At 36.5% G+C, this 24693-nt stretch overlaps 1 protein-coding gene across 1 annotated transcript; it reads left to right on the top strand.

The window, feature by feature from the left end:
• The first annotated feature begins 4400 nt into the window (after positions 1 to 4400).
• Positions 4401 to 24608, top strand: LOC112051393 (facilitated trehalose transporter Tret1). The gene is made up of 5 exons (XM_024090005.2): positions 4401 to 4550; positions 15597 to 15742; positions 16436 to 16571; positions 18922 to 19094; positions 23147 to 24608. The coding sequence occupies exons 2-5, from the start codon at positions 15653 to 15655 to the stop codon at positions 24257 to 24259; spliced, it is 1512 nt and encodes a 503-aa protein (XP_023945773.2). The 5' UTR covers positions 4401 to 4550; positions 15597 to 15652; the 3' UTR covers positions 24260 to 24608.
• Positions 24609 to 24693: the final 85 nt, after the last annotated feature.

The following is a 24693-nucleotide window of genomic DNA, read 5'->3' as shown; positions in this document are numbered from 1 at the left end:
AAACATAACCGTAGAAAATAAGTTTATTAAGTTTTTTCTTTAAGTTTATTGAATATTTTATTCGTGTAGTTATTATAATTTCATTTATTTTATGTGTCTGTGGTATTTTATTTATCTACTTATTAAAAAAATATAGAGGTTTATGCGTTTTTAATTTTAATCTGACGTAAACCACATTTGCTTGTAAAGTAAAACTAACATTTTAAAAATATAAAGAAATAAAATAATAGACGTAATAAAAAATCCAGCTGGCCTATTCACTAATTTGGTCTAACAACCTATTATAACAAACATCAAATTAACTGACAAATGTTATCTACCTTCTGTATGATGTCCACGAAGGGTTGTCAGTAGGAACCGGATGACATTTGTTACATATAATCTGAATTTCGTATAAAGGGAGGAAAGTCATATTACTAGAAAAATTTTGAATGTGCAAGTGGAAGGTCATAAGAGGAGAGGAAGGCCAAAGAAGAGATTGTTGGATTGTGTGAAAGAGGACATGTGTGTAAAAGGAGTGGATGATGAGTTGACGAGTAATAAAGACGAATGAAAAAGATTGACATATTTTTCCGACCCGACTTAAGTGGGATAAGGAGATGATGATGAGTCTGAATTTCGTATAAGTCATTTAACATGTTTGTTGTCAACCCAAATTCGGCTCACTTCTGAGCTCGAGTCTCCTCTCAGAATGAGAGGGGTTATTCCAATAGTCCACCACACTGGGCCAATGCGGATTGGCAGACTTCACACACGCAGAGAAATAAGAAAATTCTTTGGCATGCAGGTTTCTTCACGATGTTTTTTCTTCACCGTTTGAGACACGTGATATTTAATTTCTTAAAATGCACACAACTGAAAAGTGGAAGGTTCATGCCCCGGACCGGATTCGAATCTACGCCCTCCGGTATCGGAGGCAGAAGTCATATCCACTAGGCTATCACGGCTCAATTAACATGTAGGTACGTCAAAGTTAGTGAATCAGTGTATACTAATATTCTATAGATGTAAAGTTTGTGGTATTGTAGGGGTAATCTCTGGATCTACTGAACCGATTTTTACAATTCTTTTACCACTAGAAAGCTACGTTATTAATGAATGTCACAGGCTATGTTTTATCCCTATATTCTCGCTGAAACGAGAACTACGCGGGTGAAACTGCGGAGTGTCGGCTAGTCTATTATTAGTATAAACCCCTGATCCTTTTCCACGAGCAATTTAATTAGTCACGATTTTGACATTGTTTGGAAAGGTTACCACATAACAAAATTGTATAGACTAGGCACATAGAAGGTGAACCTTCGATGGGCAGACCTTCGATATTTTACCCTTCGATACCCTATCCTTACTCTACCCCTATGGTAGGAACCATGCGACGGCGACGGAAGCTTAATAAATGGAGTAACTTCTCCCGTTTTCTCAACATTTCCCTTCACTACTCTGCTTCTATTAATGGTAGCGTGATGAAAAGTATACTGTAACCTGCCAGGAGTATGAAGAATAATTGTACCAAGTTTCGTTAAAATCCGTCGAGTAGTTTTTCTTTCTATAACGAACATACAGACAGACAGACAGACAGACAGACAGACAGACAGACAGACAGACAGACAGACAGACAGACAAAAATTTTACTGATTGATTTTTGGCATCAGTATCGATCACTAATCACCCCCTGATAGTTATTTTGCAAATATATTTCATGTACAGAATTGACCTCTCTACAGATTTATTATAAGTATAGATTTATAGTTGACTCTACTGGTGACTGCGGTTATAAAAATCTTTTCATAAATGACAAGCCGAATCCAATCAAATCCAATCCGCATTGGGCCAGCGTGGTAAACTATTGGCCTAACCCAACTAATTGGTTATATGGGTTGATAACGACGAAATAAAGCTACATTATCAATAAGTAATATATAGTATGGCTTATCACCGACTTCCGATGGGCACGGGAATTGCGCAAGTGATACAGAGGAGGGACCACTAAAAAAAAAAATTGTCGACCAATAGCGGCGAAATCCAAAACATCATAAAAACAAAGTAAATAGTAAGTATTTCTTTATATATGTAACGTAATCAATCATCGACGTTAAGCAAATAATAATATGTACCTACAAGTATGTAGGTAATATCAGGACCAGGAGGTCCGACACGCTCTTGTCTGTGCTCTTGTGTCCAGTTTTTTTTTTTTAAATGGGTTTCAGTTAATACCTCGTCCTTTGTAAACCTCTTCAGCAAAGTTCCGTAATTATTCCATATTCCGTCATGAGATGTACTTAACCTATTTCCGAATTCTGACCGGGCCCATCCATCGCTAAAGGCTATCTGCCTACTTTCTTGTGTCAACAGGTCAGATTTGCATTGTTAATACATTCCTCTAACGCACGTCATACTTGTATTGGTTTACTTCAGTATAGCTGTAGATCCTTTAGTATTACTATTATGTATTGAATTTTTCTTGTAAGAAAAATCCCAATAACGTATTTTTTTTGTTGGCCTGACCCGGGGATCGAACCCTGGACCATAGGACCAATGAGGTAAAGACTATTATGAATGGGTGATTATGAATTAGTTGACCGTGAGTTGAACTCATGGCCTCTCAGTTGAGTCCGACTCCATAACCATGGAGCTATTAACGTAAGCATTTACCACAATAGGCATATAGAGCGTACGGAACACGACGGTGTCGTAGCCGCTCCAAATACAAAATTAAAAAATGAATACATTCTCGAGTCAGTATGACACGAAGCGTCGCATCAGTAACTTTAAATATTATTCGAGAAAAATGGCGTCCTATGTTTATAAATATTTTAAAAACTGTTTACAAAAACTAAAGAAATAAGATGGAGAATTTTTCTTTGTTAAATAATTAATTATTGATTATTACGTAATTGTTGTAAGTGTTAAATGTTGAAATACAAATTATGGAAAAAGTTTGTCTACGCGGATGTCAAGGAAACGCATGACGTTTGTGTTTTTATGGGTTTCACCGGCTTCACCACGCTGCTTGTAAACTCTGTGACTCGGTTTGTATGATCTTTATTCTGTGGCATTTACTTTTCTCATACACTTGTACACTATAGTATTATCTCCTGCAATGAATGGTCTCTACATAAACATATCCGCCATGTCCGTAACGCCAGCTACACACGATCAAAGTTGTTGACTGTGAAAAAAAATATCAAAACATCGATATCGAGATCCGCTGCCGTCTTTAAGCGTTCTGCAAACTGGAGGTCAATTTCATTGTGAGTGGCTACTATCTCTACATACCTATAACTGAAACTGAACTACCTATTGCGTTTAAAAAATATCGAAATATCGATATCGACATTTTTTTACTGATGACACAAGTTAACCGCGCTGCAAACTGAACGGTAAACTGACCGGCGTCAGGATATCATTATTACATTTCAAACATCCACTTAACATTACGTGATAACGTCGAAGCATTACGTTTAGAAACTAAGTCAGGTAGACGGTCAGGAGACCCCGAGAGTAGCAATTTCGCAGAATATCCTCGAAAACTTTCTTCAAGAGAAAACTTGATTTTAGGGTTCTCTTGTAAAACAGAAAATATTGGTATCAATACTAATATTATAAAGAGGTAAAGTTTGTGGTGTTGTAGGGGTAATCTCTGGATCTACTCAACCGATTTTGAAAGTCACGTTATTGGTCAGTACCATAGGCTGTATTGTATCCCCGTATTTTCACAAGACCGGAAACTTAATAGGAAGCTACATTATCAGCGAGTGAAATTGGAGTATAGGGAGAATAATCTAACCTAGTATCCCCACGGAATCACGGATCCTTAAATCTGGTCATATTGTCTATATTATTATTATCTAATTATTTATAGGTACAGTATTGTACAATAATTAGATAATAATTTTATCAAACCTCTTGAACTACAGCAAACGAGGAAAATGGAGCTTTCAAGTAGCAATTACAGATATTATGTTCTACATTACGTTAACAAACAAATACTTTCTATATATTATAAACAAGTGTAAGTACTTAGTCAGCAATAAAATTCTTTAACTCACAGTTTTCCTGAAATCTCGTTAAATACAGAGATCTTAAATAGTAATTTCAGTGTCAATACATATTAAATATCATGGTTTTTAATAAAAAAAAACTGAAAGGCGATAACCAGTACCTAAACAATACTTTCTTAACGTAATGACAAAGATTTCGAACGTTTTCGAGCGTTTAATCAAAATTTTAAATTAAAATGTATGAGTATTCAAGTCTCAAAATAGCCTGCTATTTAATGCAATAGTATTTATTGGATAAAAGTAAACTCAAATATCAAATATCACATTCGCGATTATACGGAACCTCCTTTTATTTCGCGAATCGCTTCGCCATTTTTTTTAATATTCAAGTTCATGTACACGCACACACACAATCGTGTTTTCTGCCAGTGTGACCGCGTCGCGCGACCACATTGGGTCTGTGGCTACAATATGGTGCCTCAGTTCCGTGATCTGTGAAATATTTCGATTTATATATTACGTTCAATATACGTAATATAATATAGAAATGTAAGTGAAACTTTTTTTTAAATTGACGTTCCATTTTTAAAATACTCTCTCTACTCACTCTCATGTTCATCTTAGTTTGTGTGATCTGTAAATATTTTATTACGATAATATATTACGTTCGCTACACGTAATATAATAGAGAAATGAGAACCTTTTTCTTTTAAATTAACGTTCCATTTTTAAAATACTCTCTCTACACACTCGTATGTTCATCTAAGTTCCATGATCTGTGAAATATTTCTATTAATTAATTATGTGATTAAATTCTTTTTAAATAATTTAGAGAAATGTAAGTGAACCTTTTTTTTTTATTAACATTCAATTTTTAAAATAGGTACTCTCTCTACACACTCGTATGTTCATCCTATTTCCGTAGTCTGTGAAATATTTCAATTAATATATTATTTTGTTCGACGTAATATAACAGAGATTTTTTTTATTAACATTCCATTTTTAAAATACTCACTCTACACACTCGAAATTTGTTCATCTAAGTTCCGTGTTCTGTCAAATATTTCGATTAATTTATTACGTGATTATAAACTGTATAAATAATTTAGAGAAATGTAAATGAACCTTTTTTTAATTTACGTTCCATTTTCAAATACTCTCTCTACACACTCGTATGTTCATGATGATCTCTCTCTAACCACTCTCGTGTTCATCTTAGTTCACGAAAACGACGTGTATTTCGATCATTTATGAATTAATATAACGTTAGGTATATATTATTATTTTATATATCTTCCTAGATAAGGTATAATCACAGTAGATGTGGTATAATGGTCACAAAAAAATGTAAATTATACTACTTAAACGCAACTTGAGTTTTTTCTAGTTTTTGCACATTAATTTTCCTTATTAACTTCTTTTTGCGCGGTTTTGTGAGGTGTCAATTTTGTAAATCTTTAATTTGGTTATTGTTGAATTGCTAATTTAAATAACCTATCTGTGTTATCTCTCAGTAAGGTTGGTTAACAACCTTGGTGGTATTTCGTTTAATAAACCTTTGACTCATAATAATAATAATTGTGCCAAACTCGACGACATTTTATACTATAGATAGGTAGGTATGTCACCTACAAAATCACCACAAAAAGTGATCCTAATTTAGCTAATACACACTGAGTGCACACTTTTTTTTATTCTTTACAAGTTAGCCCTTGACTACAATCTCACCTGATGGTAAGTGATGCAGTCTAAGATGGAAGCGGGCTAACTTGTTAGGAGAAGGAAGAAAATCTACACCCTGTTTCGGTTTCTACACGACATCGTACCAGAACGCTAAATCGCTTGGCGGTACGTCTTTATCGGTAGGGTGGTAACTAGCCACGGCCGGAGCCTCCTACCACACAGAACAATTTTGTGTTTAATACCTATATTTATGTATGTATAGTTTTTACAGTATAAACTACCAACTCGATATATTGTATACAATTTTTAGGTATTAGGTATTTATTTAAAAACCTTTCGTTGTTTACTACGACGTGACTAATTAAGTTATATTAGCCGATTTTGTTCGCCTTAGTTTTGACACGCTACTGACAACTTATATTATAAAATCTATGGCCAATCTCGAAACAAAAATATTTTCAAAACGCAAAACTACTTCGTCGGTCCAGTGGTTAATCTATGTGGCTTTGAATCACGAGGTCTTGGGTTTGATACCTGGGTGGAGCTTTGAAATATTTACTGAGCTTCTTCTTTTACGAAATTTTCAATATAATAAGGATCCTAAGCCCAAAACGTAATGTGTAATGCTCATATCATGTTTTTCTTCATTTCTGTGAGACAAAAATGTTTGGACGGCAAATCTACCGAAGCAGCCGTGCCTTATAACCTATGTAAGGTAAAACGTGACTACCCCATCCCTTGTAAGTTGTACCCCCTTTTGAAGTAAGGGCCGAATCGCCTCGAAGATTCGAAGCCACCTTGGCTAACCACTACTTTTTTATATCCTTCTAATTCCTTTTACGTATAATCTATACTTATAATACTAAATAAAAGTTATATAAAAATTATAATATATAATAAATAATGCAGGCAATAGGTAAGTAGGTACTACGGAAACCCGCACGTAACGAACAAGTTTAATTTCCTATTCCGCTAACACCATAACATAAACCTAATACTTATAAAATATTAAATTATTCTTTGAGTCCGATATTCATTCAGTTCATTCCCGATATAGTTCATCACTGGCCCATTCCTAGGATGACGTCACAACACAACATGTCAGTGATGAGTACATACAAACTTTAGCAATTCTAAAAAAACAAGTATATTTATGGTCGGGCCTTTTGACTACTTCTTTTACAATAAACAAAATATCTAATATCTATATCAGGAGCGCCCAGACTCTCCACAAGGAGATAAGTAAACGCCTCAGACGTAACAGGCGACCCTCGGGCGGGCAGCTTTCCCGCGCAAAGAATTTCAATCGCAATAGGGATGATGACAGTTTTTTAAATTGTATATAAATCAAGAGTATACTAATAGTAAAGCAATTTTGTAAAAGTAACAGGGTATCTGCGATCATTACTTTCGGAGCTACAGGGATTTAAAGGGTCAGATTTGCGGCGCTGCCGCGGATCCCTGAAAAACGCTCCATACAAAAAATTTTAATAAAAAAAATACAACCGACTTCAAAACCTAAAAACGTACCCACTAAACTAAAAAGTGAAAAATAACATCATAATATGTTCTACCTGCTGATCAGTATGAAGGCGGTGCTAAGCCACAATACACAAAATACCGACCGAATTGAGAACCTCCTCCTTTTTGAAGTCGGTTAAAAATGGCACGATTTAGTGACGTCGTTGGCTCGCTGATCGATAGGTTTGTATGGGCGGTTAAACAAAATTACTAATATCTTTGTTATTTGTGCGTTTATGTTTATAGTTCATTTATTGAAAAATGTCACATTTAATGTAAGGAAGCTAAAACTGTATGAATTTTCATCTAATTATGATAAAAAAAATCTAATTGATTTTGAAATTTTATAATCTTATTTATTTTGCAAATATCCAGACAATCTTTGCCATTTTAATTTATTTTAATTTTATAGTTGTAGATATAATGATATTTCCTTATAATTTATTTTTATAATAAGTTTAGCCTAGTTAAATATTATTGTCTTAGCTAGTATAAATAATTGATTGTGCTATTTATGAATAAATATCTAAAACATAATCAAGTTATAAGCGCATCACAATGGATCTAAGTTGCAACTCGCGTCTAATATGGAGCAAAACCTGACCCTGCCTGATTTATTATTTATTTTAATAAACCAATGACGATAATTATGATAATAATCTAAACTAATATTATTATAAAGAGATAATTGATATTTTTGGTTTGTTTATTACGACTAACTCAAAAACTACACAACCGATTCTAAAAATTGTGTTACAATAAGAAAGCTATATCTTCACCATATAACATGCTATATTTTATCCCCTGATTCCTACACGAACGAGAACTATGCGGGTTAAACCATGAGGCGACTGCTAGTGAACTTATAATAGTAAGCTCTCTATAATGACATTGAATACTTGAAGGGACGGTAACAAACGGAACTGTGTAGAAAGAACGGAAACGGTGCTTTGATTGCTTTAAGGTCAGATCGAAGCTTTAACAGCTTTCCGGTAAAGGTACCAAACGGACCCAACACCAAGAGTTGGGTTCGTTTGGGTTCTATTCCTGACCGCATGAGAATTTTGATATCCATTCCATATAACAGTATTGCCAGCTAATTGGGAGGGCAATATCACACCTCACACTATATAATATAATATTATAAAGGCGAAAGTTATATTGTAAGTGCGTAAGTATGTAAGTATGTTTGTTCCTCTTTTACGCTGCGGCTACTGAAGCGATTTGGTTGAAATCTGGAATGGATATAGATTTTACTTTTCATCCCGGAAAAATCCATGGTTCCCGCGGGATTTGTGAAAAACTGAATTCCACGCGGACGAAGTCGCGGGCGTCCGCTAGTTGGTGATATTTTAAAGATTCGTGCAATATCTATACAACAGTCGGTAGGTTATAAAATTTGGCTTAGAAATGCATCGTTATTGAGATATCTGGATATCTCAATAACGATGCATTGATGATAGGTAAAAACTGTAAATGACCTTAATTGTAGAGCGTACAAAAAGCAACAAAAAGTAATTAGTCAAAATTTCTGTATCTCAACAGAAAAGAGTTGAATTCAGTTTTTTTATTATAAAATGAAAAAAAACAAAATTCAACCTTTTTCAAGATGGCGGAAAATACTCGTAGGAAATCTTAACCAAAATTCAGCCAAAAACCAAAACCATTAATTTGCATTTCCAAGTGTTATATTATACCAACTCAGTGCGTAGTGTGAGTTTTCAATATTTTCATACTGTTACTATCGCGTTAACGTAAACGCGAATTTCTAAGAAATTGAAACAGCGCCATCTCGTGGCACTACTGCACAACTGTTTCAATTCCATATAAAGTCGCGTTTACGTCAACGCGACAGTGACAGTATGAAAATATTGAAAACTCCCACTAGGCACACAGTTGTGTAGTAGTGCCACTAAATGGCGCTGTTTCAATTCCTTAGAAATTCGTTAACGTTAACGCGATAGTAACAGTATCAAACTGCCACTACGCCCTCTGGACATTCTACTCTACATTATTTAAAAAGAAAAAGAAAATTAACGTTAAGTTCCCTGTTTTTTTTAGAAATGATGGTTACTACTGTAATTTGATTATTCGCAAGGAAATCCAATCTTACGTATTATCGTATGTAGCTACATACTCGTATGTAAATGTGTATACTAAAAATGTGATATCACGTGTAAGAGCTCTGCCTCATTAAGATGCCATGGCGACGTCGCCAGCGACGCAGGCCTGGCTACTTCTGGCATCCGAAGGTCGCCAAATCGAGTGGCCATGGCGTTTCGACAGTCAGTTCCATTACATCGTCAGGAATGGATGTAGAAGAAATCACACTTCTTTGTTATCAACATCGTAGAAAAATAGAAATTAAAGAAACTATGGATTCATCCTTTTATGTCAGATCGAAGCCGAAGTGGTATTTTTTTAAACCGTATGGAGATTTACGAAAATACGAAGTTACGATCAGAATACTCATTACACAAACTATCCCATATACAAGGACGGTTTTAAATTTCTATTATAAATTTTTCAGTATCGAAACTCATTATTTACAACATCAACTTGGTACTATTTCGAGCGAGCGTCCAAAATGGCGACTGAGTGAGCCAGTATAATGTGCAGTTTACCGTGTACATTATACTGGCAACGTCGCCAAGCCGCCAGAGTATCCAGAAGCCACGTAGAGACCTGTAGCTCGTGGCCACGCTTCCATTTTTGCGACGTTGCCAAACCGTCGCCAAGTGAGTTAGGTAACATACATTTCAATATTAACGGGTTGGATACGTAGCCGACGACGTCGCCATGGCGTCTTAATGAGGCAGAGCTCTTAGAATAACTAACTATTTATATATGTATAGTACCTGTAGGTATATAGTACATATATCTAATTATTATTAGTGTACAAGCAGTCTATAACAATGCCCCTAACTTCCTCATACCTGATACATGTAAAAACTTTGCTTTAATTACATATTTAATTACTTTAAGTTTTTTATACCTATGTATGTATATTTTTTGTTAGTCTGTTCATTGAATCAACCGTATGAACATTTTAAATTATAACATTAATTAAAAATAGGGTGTTGAAACCACAGATTAGCTTTTAGACTTAGTGCTGTCTGTTCTGTGGTTGAAACACAATTATATAAACTTCTATAGTTAATTTTCCGGAAGAAATCCTATTTTTAGCCGATTTCAAAAAAAGTAGGAGGTTTCTCAATTTGACCGCATATATTTTTAACCGATTTCAAAAAAAGGAGGAGGATTAATTCGATGCGTACGTTTTTTTTACACAAATTCGTCATTTATTAATCATTTTTCAATTGTTTTTTGAAGTGTATTTTCAGATTGGTTATTTAATTTTCACGAAAATCTGTTTAGTAATTTTGCGTTAAAATTAAAATAACTGATAAAACTTCTTTGAAGTCGGTTCCATTTTTATGTTAAAAAGATAATTTTATTACACTTAATCCCCGTATTCTCATGGGAACGGGAACTACGTAGGTGAGACCGCTGGGCGTCGGGTAGTTCTTAATAAAATGAAATATCTAAATCACACGTTATTAATTCTATGTACACATAGTAGACATATAGCATTGAACAGTAATTTATTTTCTATGAAATCACTCGTGAGATAAAGTACCTGTCTTTTTAATTATTTTTGTCGTGTTTGTTTTTAATAACTCCAAGCTGATTACGTCACGAGTAAATAGTACATATGTAAGTAAATGGCAGTACAATGAATAATAAATTTCCGGGGCATGCACCTCCAACTTTTCAGTTGTGTGCATTTTAAGAAATTAAATATCACGTGTCTCGATCGGTGAAGGAAAACATCGTGAGGAAACCTGCATACTAGAGAATTTTCTTAATTCTCTGCGTGTGTGAAGTCTGCTAATCCGCATCGGGCCAGCGTGGTGGACTATTGGCCTAACCCCTTTCATTCTGAGAGGAGACTCGAGCTGAGTAGTGAGCCTAATATGGGTTGATAACCACGACGGACATTTAAATTAATTAAAACTTATAGGCCACGTGCGTCAATGCCATAAATCATCTTATCACACTAATATTATAAAGGCGAAAGTTTGTGTGTAAGTGTGTCTGTTTGTTCCTCCTTTGCGTTGCGGCTACTGAAGCGATTTGGGTGAAACTTGGAATGGTAATAGATGTAACTCTAGATTAACACATGGGCTTTTCATCCCGAAAAATCCATGGTTTCCGCGCAATTTGTGATAAACTGAATTCCACGCGGACGAAGTCGCGGGCGTCCGCTAGTTTAAATATAAAATAATTTTAGCAACTCGTTGGTCCAGTGGTTAGCCGAGGTCCTAGGTTCGAGACCTAGATTGGTCTACCTACTGTGTTTTTTATCACAATCAACTGAGTGTTAAAGAAAAACGCAGTCTGTCCCAAAGTTCACACTACTAAGCCATTTTATTCAGTAGACATCATAGTGGGAACGATCAGTAAAAAAAAGTTTACTTACTCACTTCACGTAAGTATCACAGTTTATCGGTTAAGTCAGGTGTCGGCAACCTGCGACTTTCGATGACAAGTTCCTGCAAGTATTATAGCAAACGTCCTGCGGTCTCTACCGCGTAGTTCCCGTTCTCATAGGAATTTGGGGAAAAATTGATAAAATATTTCAAAATTATTTGAGTTGATCCAGAGATTTTCCCTACAACATCATAAACATTACCGTTTTAAAATATTTGTTTATACTAACAGACGTCCTGTGGTATTGGTGAAAGATTTTTTTTTAAATGATCCAGTAGTTTTTGGGTCCTTTTATTAATATTAGTTTTGATTTTATTAAAAATTGTGCACTGTGAATTTATGTGTGGAGGTATTTGTACGATGTCTACCACCAACTAGTATGAACCTTTAGACTAATTTTAAAAGGCATTCCAAGAAAATTGTGAAAAAAATACTATCTATAAGTATTATGTAGACAAATTAATAAACATCATTTCTTTAAATTAAAATCTGTTATTAATTTAAAATCTGACTTCTGAAATATTGGCAAAGAAATAGTATTGACTTTTTACGAACTCGATGTAAATTATAGTTTTTGGCTATTCCAACTGAATAGGTTGCCAACACCTGGGTTACGCAATCCTTTCGCCACGGCAACCAGCTGTTACTACTAAACTCTTTATCGTGTAATTTCTATACCACCGTATTTATTACTATTATTACCTACCTTATCAATATGCCTACTAGGTTACTAGCTAGCGATTTACGACTTCGCTTGGTTGCGATATAAATTTCAATTGAGAATGCATAATTGCATTTCCTCCCTTATTTTGTAATGGCAGCACTGGCTATTAGATATTTTTTACGTATTAAACTGTCCTCCGGAGACAGTGCGTTTTTAGGGTTCGGCAGTCAACAATATTATTATAATTAGTTTCGCCGTGTAAGTCTGTCCTGCCTGTTTCTTTGTTTAGCTCAGAAACTAAATTATTACTACCAGAAAGCTGTAAGTTAGCATGAGTATGTTCATTAAAACGCCGACAAAGTCAAGTCAAACAAAATAAAATCTTGAAAAATATTTTTTGTCCCTTCATGTAAAGTGGTGATGATTTTTTTACTCATCTATCATATATAGTAGGTTGTTGTTGTTGTTAAATATAGATCTTCAAAAATGCAAAATTTTATCTAGGGTTAAGTTAAGGTTAGGGTATTTTAATTTATTTTTTATAAGGTTTATAAAGTAACAAATACTTAAATACATATTTAAGAGCCTCCTTTCATCATTGACTACAATCTTACCTGATGGTAAGTGATGATGCAATCTAAGACGGAAGCGGGCAAACTTGTTAGGAGGAGGTTGAAAATCCACACTCCTTTCGGTTTCACCCATAATATTCGGCTCACTGTTTAGCACGACTCTCCTCTCAGAATGAGTGAGATTAAGCTTTACCAATGCAGATTGGCAAACTTTACACACGTAGAGAATTGAAAAAATTCTCAGGTTTCCTCGTGACGTTTTTCTTTCACCGTTCGAGACACGTATTTAATATCTTAATATGCACACTACTGAAAAGTTGGAAGTGTATGCCCCGGACTGGATTCAAACCTACGCCCTCCGAATCGAAGGAAGAGGTCTCAGATACATTGGGTTATCGTCTCTCAAGAGCCTCCCGTAATTAATATATTTATTTTAATTATTTTTACCACAAACGGTGATGATGATGTTTTTGCCTTTATTATAGACAATGTTACGGAACCCTTCATGCGCGAGTACTAATCCCACTTAAGCTTTTTTATAATATTATATTATACGGACGTTTAAGGAATAATTTATATACTTAATCATATACACGGAATAATACGGTTTTATTTCATTGTTCTACGGAAAACTTCCTTTTGTTTTAAATTAACGAAGCATATTTTAAAATAAACCGTTCGATGAATCAAATCGATGACAACGATAACAATATAATTGTGTTTCGGTTCACATGACGATAAAGTGTTCAAACTGTCGAGTAAATAGGTTAAATACCTAAATATACCTAACAGTGGAATGGGTATGATGACTAGGTTTGAATATATTGATTTTTTATGATACATTTGGGTAAATAAGGTTAATGTTAACTAATTTATACATAAAAAGCAAAGATTGTCTGGATATTTGCAAAATAAATGATATTATAAAATTTCAAAATCTATTAAAAATCTTTTGTCGTAATTAGATGAAAATTCATACAGTTTTAGCTTCCTTACATTAAATGTGACATTTTTCAATAAATAAACTATAAACATCAACGCACAAATAACAAATATATTAGTAATTTTGTTTGAACGCCCATACAAATCTAACGATCATTACATTGCCTACGACGTCATTAGTTCGTGCCATTTTGTATGGGGCGTTTTTCAGGGAACCGCGGCAGCGTCGCAAATCTGACCCTTTAAATCCCTGTAGCTCCGAAAGTAATGATCGCAGATACCCTGTTACCACAGAAAAGATATTTGTAATATCTTTACTGTGCTGTTACTTTTACAAAATTGCTTTGCTATTAGTATACTCTTAATTTATATACAATTTAAAAAACTGTCATCATCCCTATTGTGTTTCGGTTCACACGGCGATAAAGTGTTCAAACTGTTGAGTAAATAGGTTAAATACCTAAATATACCTAACAGTGGAATTTATAGAGGTTGTAGGGGCACCGGCGGCACTCAGCCGCTGAGTGTCGAATTTACCTTCTATTTGTTTTGACGGCCTCAGTGGTATGCGTGGTGTATTTACAAAACGGAGGTCCTGGGTTCGATCCCCGGCTGGGCAGATTGATATTTTCTTAATTGGTCCAGGTCTGGCTGGTGGAAGGCTTTGGCCGCGGCTCGTTGCCACCCTACCGACAAAAACGTACCGCCAAGCGATTTAGCGTTTTGGTACGATATCGAAAAGTCGAAAGAAACAGAAAAGCGGTGTGGATTTTCATCCTCCTCCTAACAAGTTAGCCCGCTTCCATCTTAGACTGCATCATCACTTACCATCAGGTGAGATTGTAGTCAAGGGCTAACTTGTAAAGAATAAAAAAAAAAACACTCAGCGGGTGAATGATCCCTACAACGTCTATGAATTTCACTGTTAGTAGTATAACGCCCGCGTCTTTGATCGGTAGAAAGTCAGTGTAACCTTCCATCCCAACCCCATTACATTTATTTATTACTAGCTGACACCGCGAGGTTTCACCCGCCTTTAGGAATACAGGGATAACATAGCCTTCCTCGCTACAATATTATTTTAAAAAATAATACAAAAAATCATCTGTAGGGTTGACGTTTCTGTAATATATGTTTATTGTACGAATAGAGTTAGGTAGAGGCCAAAAGCCAAATAAAAACCCTTACCATAGAAACCGAACGCAGATGTTAATTACTTTCGACTTTATTACAACGATGCGTGCCTTATTAGTTTAACAAACACATAGTCCGTCGCCTCTAAGGTATTTTATTTTTATTTTGAAGGAGATGGTCCAAAATTGTATGGAGCCCAGGATCAGTAATTGTATCCTGGCGAAAATAAAAAAATAACTTGTTTAGATTATACAGAATTTACTTTAATTCTTTTGAAATAATATTCATTCTCTCTCAAGATATGCAACACTGATATTAGGTAGTAATGGCGGATTGATGACATTTTCAACGCAGTAGTCGTTTTGACGTTTACTGTCAATTGTCATGTCATAGTTGCTATATGGGCGCCATCTTGATATAACTAAAAACTTGGGTTATAATTTTATTTATTTCTCTTTATTTAGTTAGATGTATTAACTTATTTTAATTTCAATAATAAATTCCTTGTATTTTTTAAATTTAAATGGTCTTGTACCATTTAAATTTTAAGAAGTGGACCTGAAATGGACACTTTTTTCTTTACAGAGTCCAAATCACAACGATGCAAACTCGTCTGCCATAATATTGAATAACAATAAAATATGGCGGAAAAGAAGATTGAAATCGTATCCACAAGGAACGCTGAGTCCGAGAAACCGCAGAAACAACCGGTGTCGCCGTTTCTACGACAGGTAATTATCTATTATAGCTAAGCAAATTCGTTCGTAACACTCCCGATGGTACGCGCGGGCCAGGAGGAGGGTAGCGATGACTCGCGCAGTCCTTCCCCCCGCCTGACTATTATTCTTCGTACGCCGAATGATGATTCCTGCGACGTTTCAACTGACAGTTGACGACTTAATTTAGGTGGCAGCACGTACACGTACTGCAAAAGTTACGTCGTCAAGCTGTTATCGACTTTATGTTATGACTGTTATGAAATTGTTTCGCATGACTAATACAGCCGTCAGTTGAAACGTCACAGGGATCATCATTCGGCACGCGAACTATAATACTTGTTATACTCCATCTTTTTAAGCTTAAGCAGTCTGGTAATTTTATGTTGGTTGTTTAAATCTCACCGGAAGATCTGTTTTTGAAACTCGACTTTACCACAACTTTTTGCAAAACTATCATGATATCTGTCCATTTTACTTAAGGGCGTAAATAATGTTACTCAGTGGTACGAATTGAGTAAAATTACTCGATATCGTCAAAAATCGCTATACGAAACAATCCTGCGTTAAGCTTAATGACCCTCAGGGTACGAAATGTCGAAGCATTATGAAAACGCGCGGATTTTAAAGCTTGTGGTAAGGCCCCTGTTCTTGTAAGTACTCTGTGCAGCTGTTATCTCTGTGCTAAGATTTAAGTGCTCTGTGCAGCTGTTCGCGGTGAGCGGCGTGGTGATGTACATGATCGGCACCGGCGCCAACATCGCGTACCCCGGGGTACTGCTGGAGCAGCTGCGTCGACCCGACTCCGCCGTGCGACTGACTCCCGACCACGAGTCATGGATAGGTGAGGCAACTTGAGCTGTTTGCATCTCTAGATATGTTACATCTCTATACGTTGGTCGACCCTACCAACTTCGCGTACACCGGAGTGTTGCTAAAGCAACTGCATCTCTAGATATGTCACATCTCTATGCGTGGTCGACCCCGCCAACTTAGCGTACACCGGAGTGTTGCAGAAGCAACTGCGTCGACCCGACTCCGCCGTGCGGTTGACTCCCGACCACGAGTCGTGGATAGGTGAGGCAACTTGAGCTGTTTGCATCTCTAGATATGTCACATCTCTATGCGTAGTCGAGAGTCGTCCAGTGTAGTCGTCCACTTGTAGTCGAGAGGTAGACCACGGATGAGCGACACGTCGTCACTAGTCACCAGAAACTCGCGTGGTCAACGAATTTCCGAGTAGTCTACAAGCGTTTGGCCCTAGGTCACGTGTCACACCTAGCTATCATCGAGTGATCCACTCGAAGTCGAAGAAGTGTTGGAGTGAGCGCATGCCCATACAAATCAATACGAAGAATACTAACCACTCGAGGCGAAGCGATGCGGGTCGGGTCTCGGGTGGTTCTAATGTGCTACGACCTTTAGGCTTGCAGTTGCAGTTTGCACTAAGAACTATTTTATTAAAGCCCATACTAGTAAAAGTCAGGAGATGTTTTTTCCACATACCTTCCTACCATTAGATGGGCCATCTACTATGTGACATGTAGGTAATGTCAACTGAAATAAAATACTGACTCTGGAATATAATTTACTATGATTGCAACAAACAAGTAATTTGAGTCAATTTAAGTCGTGAGCACATAATTACAGTGTTTACTATAATTCACCCGACCCGTGACTTGCTAAACAACGCATATCGTATCGCATGTATACTGTATATGTATAAAAACCTCCTTACTTGAATCTTTAAAATTTATTTTCAAGCGGAACTACTTTAGAGACACGGAACAAAGTATTTTGTTACGAGTTCCTCGATTACAGTTGGTATTAACATGCATTATGTTATTGTGGAAGGGAGGTATCAGCGTTGGTATAAATAAGAGGGTATTTGATGACTTGAGCTCGGTTGTTTGTTAGGCAGCGTAGACACCGTCACGCTGCCAGTCGCGTTAGTGATTTTATGCAATAATGTTTTTTTGTTATTATTAGTAATGTTTTGTGTTGTAATTATTGATAATGTTTTATGTTGTAATAATCTATATCTATACTCTATACTAATATTTAAAGCTGAAGGGTTTGTTTGTTTGATTGAACACGCTAACCTTAGGAACTACTGATCCGATTTGAAAAATTCTTTCAGTATTAGATAGCCCATTTATCGAGGAAGGCTATGGGCTATACATTATCCCGTACTCCTACGGAGATGAGAACCACGCGAGTGAAACCGCGCGGCGTCAGCTAGTTAATCATAAATTGTTTAGTGTGGGCATGGAGAACATTTCGGGTAGGGGATGTGAATGTTGATGCATTCTGAAAGGATCCCTTAAACCTACTCCCAAGGTCACAAGTCCTGGGACCTGCTCGAGGTGTTTCCTCTACCACGAAATAAAATGACGGACAATCATTGTCAATAAAAAGACCATAATCATGCCTGTGAAAAACGATGATCTATATTGGAGAGCGCTTGCCTATTCAACTCTTGCCTTAAAGATACACAAATACGCGTCTATTTACTTCTCTGTCTTCGGCTTATAATGACTCGACATTTACGTGATGACTTGCGAGTCATCTGACGTGTGTCGGTGTTCAATTGCTATTGCGTAAGTTGTTTCAATGGTAACAAAAAACAATCAAGCTATCAGATATCAGCAAAAACTTGTGTGGAGATACAATAATTACCGGGCCAATCCCTGTAGCCAAGTGGCATGTCGACTATCTTTCTACGATTGCTAACGCTTCGAAAACAAGACTGGAAATGACAGGTCTTACCACGTGACCTGTCGATATGAAATGTCATTCCTTTTACTATTTTTCTAGTTTTCGAAGCGTTAGCGATAGTAGAAACAGAATCGACGTGCCACTTGGCTAAAGGGGCTGGCCTCTCCGTATAATATACTATCCGACGCCCGCGGTTTCACTTGCGTACGGGATAAAATATAAACTGTGATTTAACATCAGAAGGGCTACCAAAGACGTACCGCCAAGCGATTTAGCATTCCAGTATGATGCCGTGTAGAAACCGAAAGGAGTGTGGATTTTCATCCTCGTCCTGACAAGTTAGCCCGTTTCTATCTTAGATTGCATCATCACTTACCATCAGATGAGATTGAAGTCTTACCTACTAACTTATAAAGAAAAAAAAAACTTGCCGTTGAATAAAATAAGTCTAATTTTATTTCTTTTTGTAATTCCAGCATCCATCCTGGGTCTGGCCCTCATCTCGGGCATCCTGACGGCGCCGTTCTGTCTGCAGAAGCTGGGGCGGAGACTCACCAACCAGCTCAGCACGCTGCCCACCATGGGCGGCTGGGCGCTGCTGCTGACTGCTAGAAGCCCAGAGGCTTTGCTGATCAGCAGATCTTTGCAGGTGGTTAGATTTTTCATTTTAAATGTATACTCAAGAAGTCCTTACGAGAAGTCATTACTAAGTCTAAGTGGACGTCTATCCGTTGATGATAATGATGACAATTTAAAAAAAAATATTAAAACTAAAATCAATTAAATAATCTCATTCACAAATTACAAGATAATTTAATTAGGTATTTACTTATTGGTGAATTTCGAATGAGCTTTCATAAGAAGGCTCAGAGTCACACAGTGATGGAACGAGCTATCTCTGCGTGATCGAATCAGAAATGAGGAGATTGGCAAAAGAACCAAAGTCACCGCGAAGTTCGAAGAGCCGATGGACGTTGGGGTCCCAAACTGCTGGAATGGCGATCCCGCACTAGAAAGCGAAGTGTTGGTCGACCCACCAGGAGTACTGACGACAATAAGCAAGTCGCAGGGATTAACTGGATGCTCAGTATCGTGATGTTTGGAAGTCCCTACAAATGGCCTATGTCCTGCAGTGGACGTCCATCGGCTGATATGATGATAATGAATTTAGTGAGGTTATTATTTAAGGATATACGAGTACATTCATATGTATGCGTACCTACTCCTCGTATTGGTGATTGGGAACGCGCGCAGAATAATTTATCAGAAGTCATCCGAGTCAAGTGAAAATAATTACAATTTAACATTAGTAGGTACGTAAATAAACACACACAAACTTTACCTATAGTAGGTACGTATGAAAAATCGGTATCACATGATATTCATATTGGTTGATACAGTTTAAGAATTGTTTTTTTTATTCTTTACAAGTTAGCCCTTGACTACAATCTCACCTGATGGTAAGTGATGCTGCAATCTAAGATGGAAGCGGGCTAACTTGTTAGGAGGAGGATGAAAATCCACACCCCTTGCGGTTTCTACACGGCATCGTACCGGAACGCTAAATCGCTTGGCGGTACGTCTTTGCCGGTAGGGTGGTAAATAGCCACGGCGGAAGCCTCCTACCAGCTAGACCTAGATCAATTAAGAAAATCTCAATCGGCCCAGCCGGGGATCGAACCCAGGACCTCCGTCTTGTAAATCCACCGCGCATACCACTGCGCCACGGAGGCCGTCGAAACAGTTTAAGAATATGTTTAAAGCATCTATTATTTATCATTGACTTGTTAAATGTTACCTATGTCCTAATTAACTATCTCCATATACATAACTACGATTACTATCCTACTAATAATTAACGCGAAAGTTTGTATGGATGTATGTTTTTTTGTATGTTTGTTACTCTTTAACACCGCTACTACTGAAGCGATTTGGCTGACATTTGCAATGGAAATAGATTTTACTCTGGATTAACACATACGCTACTTTTTATCCCGAAAAATTCCATGGATTCTCGAGATTTGCGAAAACCTGATGATTTGGATGGTATGAATGTTTGTACTCTTTTAACGCCTCGGCTACTAAGCCGAATCACCTGAATTTTGAAGTAGAAATAGATTAATTAGAATCTGGATTAACACATAGGCTACTTTTACCACGAAAAATTCATGGTTTCCGAGGGTTTTGTGAAAAACTAAATTCCACGTTAGCATCTAATATTGTTTTAAAAACGTCTCGAATAACGAACCCTATCAAAATTTTACTCAAAAAGTACTTATATTCTGTTAAGGTAAGTAACTTTAATGGTGGTAGAAATATAATAAAGTTGCCATGACACTCGCAAACAACATTCAACGTGACTTTCTATAGGTAAAAGAATTTTCAAAATCGGTTTAGTAGATCCAGAGATTAACCCCTACAATAACCACTAACTTTACCTCTTTATATAATGTTAGTATAGAGGTGTGGATGGATTTTTTTAATTAGTTAATAAGGTAGGATATTAAGAAAATTCGTGATTTGTTCAACGTATGAGTTCAATAATTTAAACATTTTGATAACTTATTGAGTATGTAGGTAGATAAGTTACATTAACCTTGACATATTGACTGTGGTATTACTTATCTCGTGCGACGGGTTTCGTCACAGATCCGTTGTAGACCCACAGCCTGCGAGAGCTAGATATACCTCATTTTATATACATATGTATAAGATATAATTTTATTTTTAATATTTTTTCTTCTCACGTTGTTATTTTATTGTTTTTCCCTTTTTATTTTAGTTAATTGTAATGTATTATTTTAAGTTTCTCTGGATCTACTGGACCGATTTTGAAAATTCTTCTGCGCTCGCCCAAACCCCCATTAAGAAGCCTACTGCACACACAATCAGATAAAAATACCTACCGATAGAAGACACAGGCCGTGATATGTGACCTCTGTCTCCAATTCTGGAGGACGTAGGTTCGAATCCGGTCCGGGGCATGCAGTTACCTATGTGTCTCAAACGATGAGGGACAAACATCGTGAGGAAACTTGCATACCTGAGAATTTTCTTAATTCTCTGCGTGTGTGAAGTCTGCCAATCCGCATTGGGCTAGTGTGATGGACTATAGGCCTAAACTCTCTCATTCTGTGAGGAGACTCATGCTCAGCAGTGAGCCGAATATGCGTTGATAATGATGATGATAATAGAAGAGTATAGACTGAAGAATTTTCAGCTTTCATACAATGAGTGCTAACTTGTAAAGAATAAAATTGAAAAAGTATGTCTGGCTTGTAAAGAAAAAAATTGAAAAAGTATGTCTGGCTATCACAATCTCTCGGTCCTTATAATATTTATTTCAGTATACAGGGTGCTCGGGAGTATTTCCCATAACTTCAAGGTGAAAGCAAGTCCACTTATAAGTGCCGGACTGCATAACTATTTTTTTTTAACTGAAAAAAAAAAACTTTTTATGTTTTTATACAAATTAACTTAAATAATCCCGACTATCCATGTTATACACGCCTTCATCTATCCTTGCATTTTAAAATATCGTAGTGGTAAGGCTGTCGATATTGACGAGACAACTGGCACTCCGCACTTTAGTAGTAAGCTGCTTCATAATATTTATCAATGAATAAGTTTGGTTAATAAAAAGATGCGATATGATAGACAAAATTTAAGATCTATTTACAAATAAAATATTTTTTACTCTGAAAATATTCAGTTTAGAACATAATTTCTATATACATTTTCAATTGATTTTTCTTAAAGATCATACTAGAGTTGTGAGAAATACTGCGGAGCAACCTGTATATTTTTTTACATTATTTTACTTCCTACGCTTTATAACGTTGATATTAAGCATATGGGAAAATACAATTTATGTAGATTACAAAAATTTACATCGAAAATATTTGGCGATAGATTTATTCTTAAGACTAGAAGACGCCCGCGACTTCGTACCCTTTATTTACCCGCTTCGTTGATGATGAATTAGAAAAAAATAACTTTACCAAAATAAATTGACTAATCATTAATTGCGTTATATTAAATAGATTCATTTTTGGAATAATGTATGTTTTTCGCGTGGAATTTAGTTTTTCACAAATCCCTAGGGAACCATGGATTTTTTCGGGGTAAAAAGTAGCCTATGTGTTAATCCAGGCTATAATATATCTCAATACCAATTTCAGCTAATTTGGTTCAGTAGTCGAGACGTGAAAGAGTCGTCAAAATCATACGTTTTTGCAAATCTCGGGAATCCATGGATTTTTTTGAGATAAAAAGTAGCATATGTGTTAATACAGAATAAAATCTATTTCTATTCCAAATTTCAGCAATCGTTTCAGTCGTAGCGTTAAAGAGTAACAACCATCCAAACATCCATACAAAATTGTACACGCCAAAGGCGTGACGTCGGGCAACACTAGAGCCATAGACTCCCATCAAGACGGAAATGCAAAACGCCCGCCATGACACTTCCGTTACTCTCTTCTCTCTCTGCTCCGTTCATCGCTAACGCGTGTACGCACCTCCGCACAAAACTTAACTTACAATCCACTCGAGACTCGAGCCTTAACTTCAGTTCCGTGCAAAGTAAACTAAGTGTCGTGAACGTTAAATTCTTTAAAAGACTTTAACGTTTATAATATTAATAGGATTAATTTATTATTCAATTGCTTATGCTTGATAGACATTTGTTTTGGTTTTCAGGGCTTTGGAATGGGGTTACAGGCGGCTTGCGCCCCGGTCTCCATTGCTGAGTATTCCGCGCCCAAACATCGAGGAGTCTTCCTGGCTACCATCGCGTTCTCTTTTGCCACCGGCATGTTGGTGGCTCACGTCTTCGGCACAATCCTCTACTGGAGAACAGCTGCCATCGCCTGCGGAAGCTGCTACGTGATCTCTCTAATCCTGATCTCATTATCTCCTGAAACCCCACCATATTTAGCATCCAGGGGGAAATTCAACGAATGCCGCAAATCCTTTCGATGGTTGCGAGGATATGGCGACGATTCTGAAAAGGAGCTAGAAGTCCTACTCAATAGCCAAAGGAAAACGGTTACAAATACACCAAAAGTCTCAAAATTCAAGTATTATTTTGATGTTATTAGAAAACCAGAGTTTTATAAGCCAACGTTTATTATGGTTTGCATGTTTATACTCTTCCAAGTATCTGGCATGACTGTTGTACCGTCTTATACCGTTCCAATGATGAATGAAGTGACTAGTGGACATATAGAGGCTTATACCAGCATGTTAATGGTAGATGTTGTGAGGTTTGTCAGTGCTATTGTTGCTTGTATAGTCGTCAATAAGCTAAACCGCCGCACAGTTTTGTTTTTAGGCATATATATTAGTGTCATATCTTTATTTACGACTTCTATACTTTTGTACTTAAGAGACTTCGGATATATACCTGATCCGTACAAATGGACACCCGTAATACCTACTTTATTATACATATTTGGTAAAACATTAGGAATTTTGCCTATACCTTGGGCGATAGCTGGAGAAATATTCCCTTTGGCGTACAGATCTTTAGGCAGTGGCATTTCTGGATTGACTTTATCGTTGATGTTCTTTGTGGTTGTGAAAACTGCGCCTTCTTCATTTTCTGCAATTGGTGTGAAAGGAACATTTTGCATTTACGGGTTATGTATTGCAATCTGTGGCGCGTTCTTATTCTTTCTACTACCAGAGACGAATGGAAAAACGTTGTATGAAATCGAATGCCACTTTAAAGGGTTGAAAGATAAAATAAGTAGAACTGATACGTGTGAAAAGGACAGGATGCTGGAATTGGAGAAGGTGGAAGAGGGATGATAAGGCGAAAGGTGGAAACAGTGAATGCCTTCCAGCTTTCAAGAGCTGGCCCCGTAGTTAGAAGGAGTAAACATATCGATTATATTTAAATAATGATGTTGATGATAGATTTTGATCATTGTGTCAGTAACTAAACAATAATGACTGATTGATTATTAGGTATTTGTGGGTCAAGTAGTTTAACTAAAACAAATTCATAGAATGGATGATCATTTTCAAGTATGACAAGAATAATTTATGGGAGTGTTTTACTATCATAGTTTTAATTGACCTTAAACCAACCAGTATTGCGTAGACAATAAATCATGTAACCTAGAACGCATTTATAAATAAAAGACAATAAACGCTATTGATTTTTATTTTCATCACTTACACTTGAGATTACATTCACAGACACAACACATTATATGAATGGTCCCACAATCTTTATTGCA

Source organism: Bicyclus anynana, chromosome 25, assembly GCF_947172395.1.
Source record: "Bicyclus anynana chromosome 25, ilBicAnyn1.1, whole genome shotgun sequence".
Lineage (NCBI taxonomy): Eukaryota > Metazoa > Arthropoda > Insecta > Lepidoptera > Nymphalidae > Bicyclus > Bicyclus anynana.
This window is presented reverse-complemented; position numbering and strand designations above follow the sequence as displayed.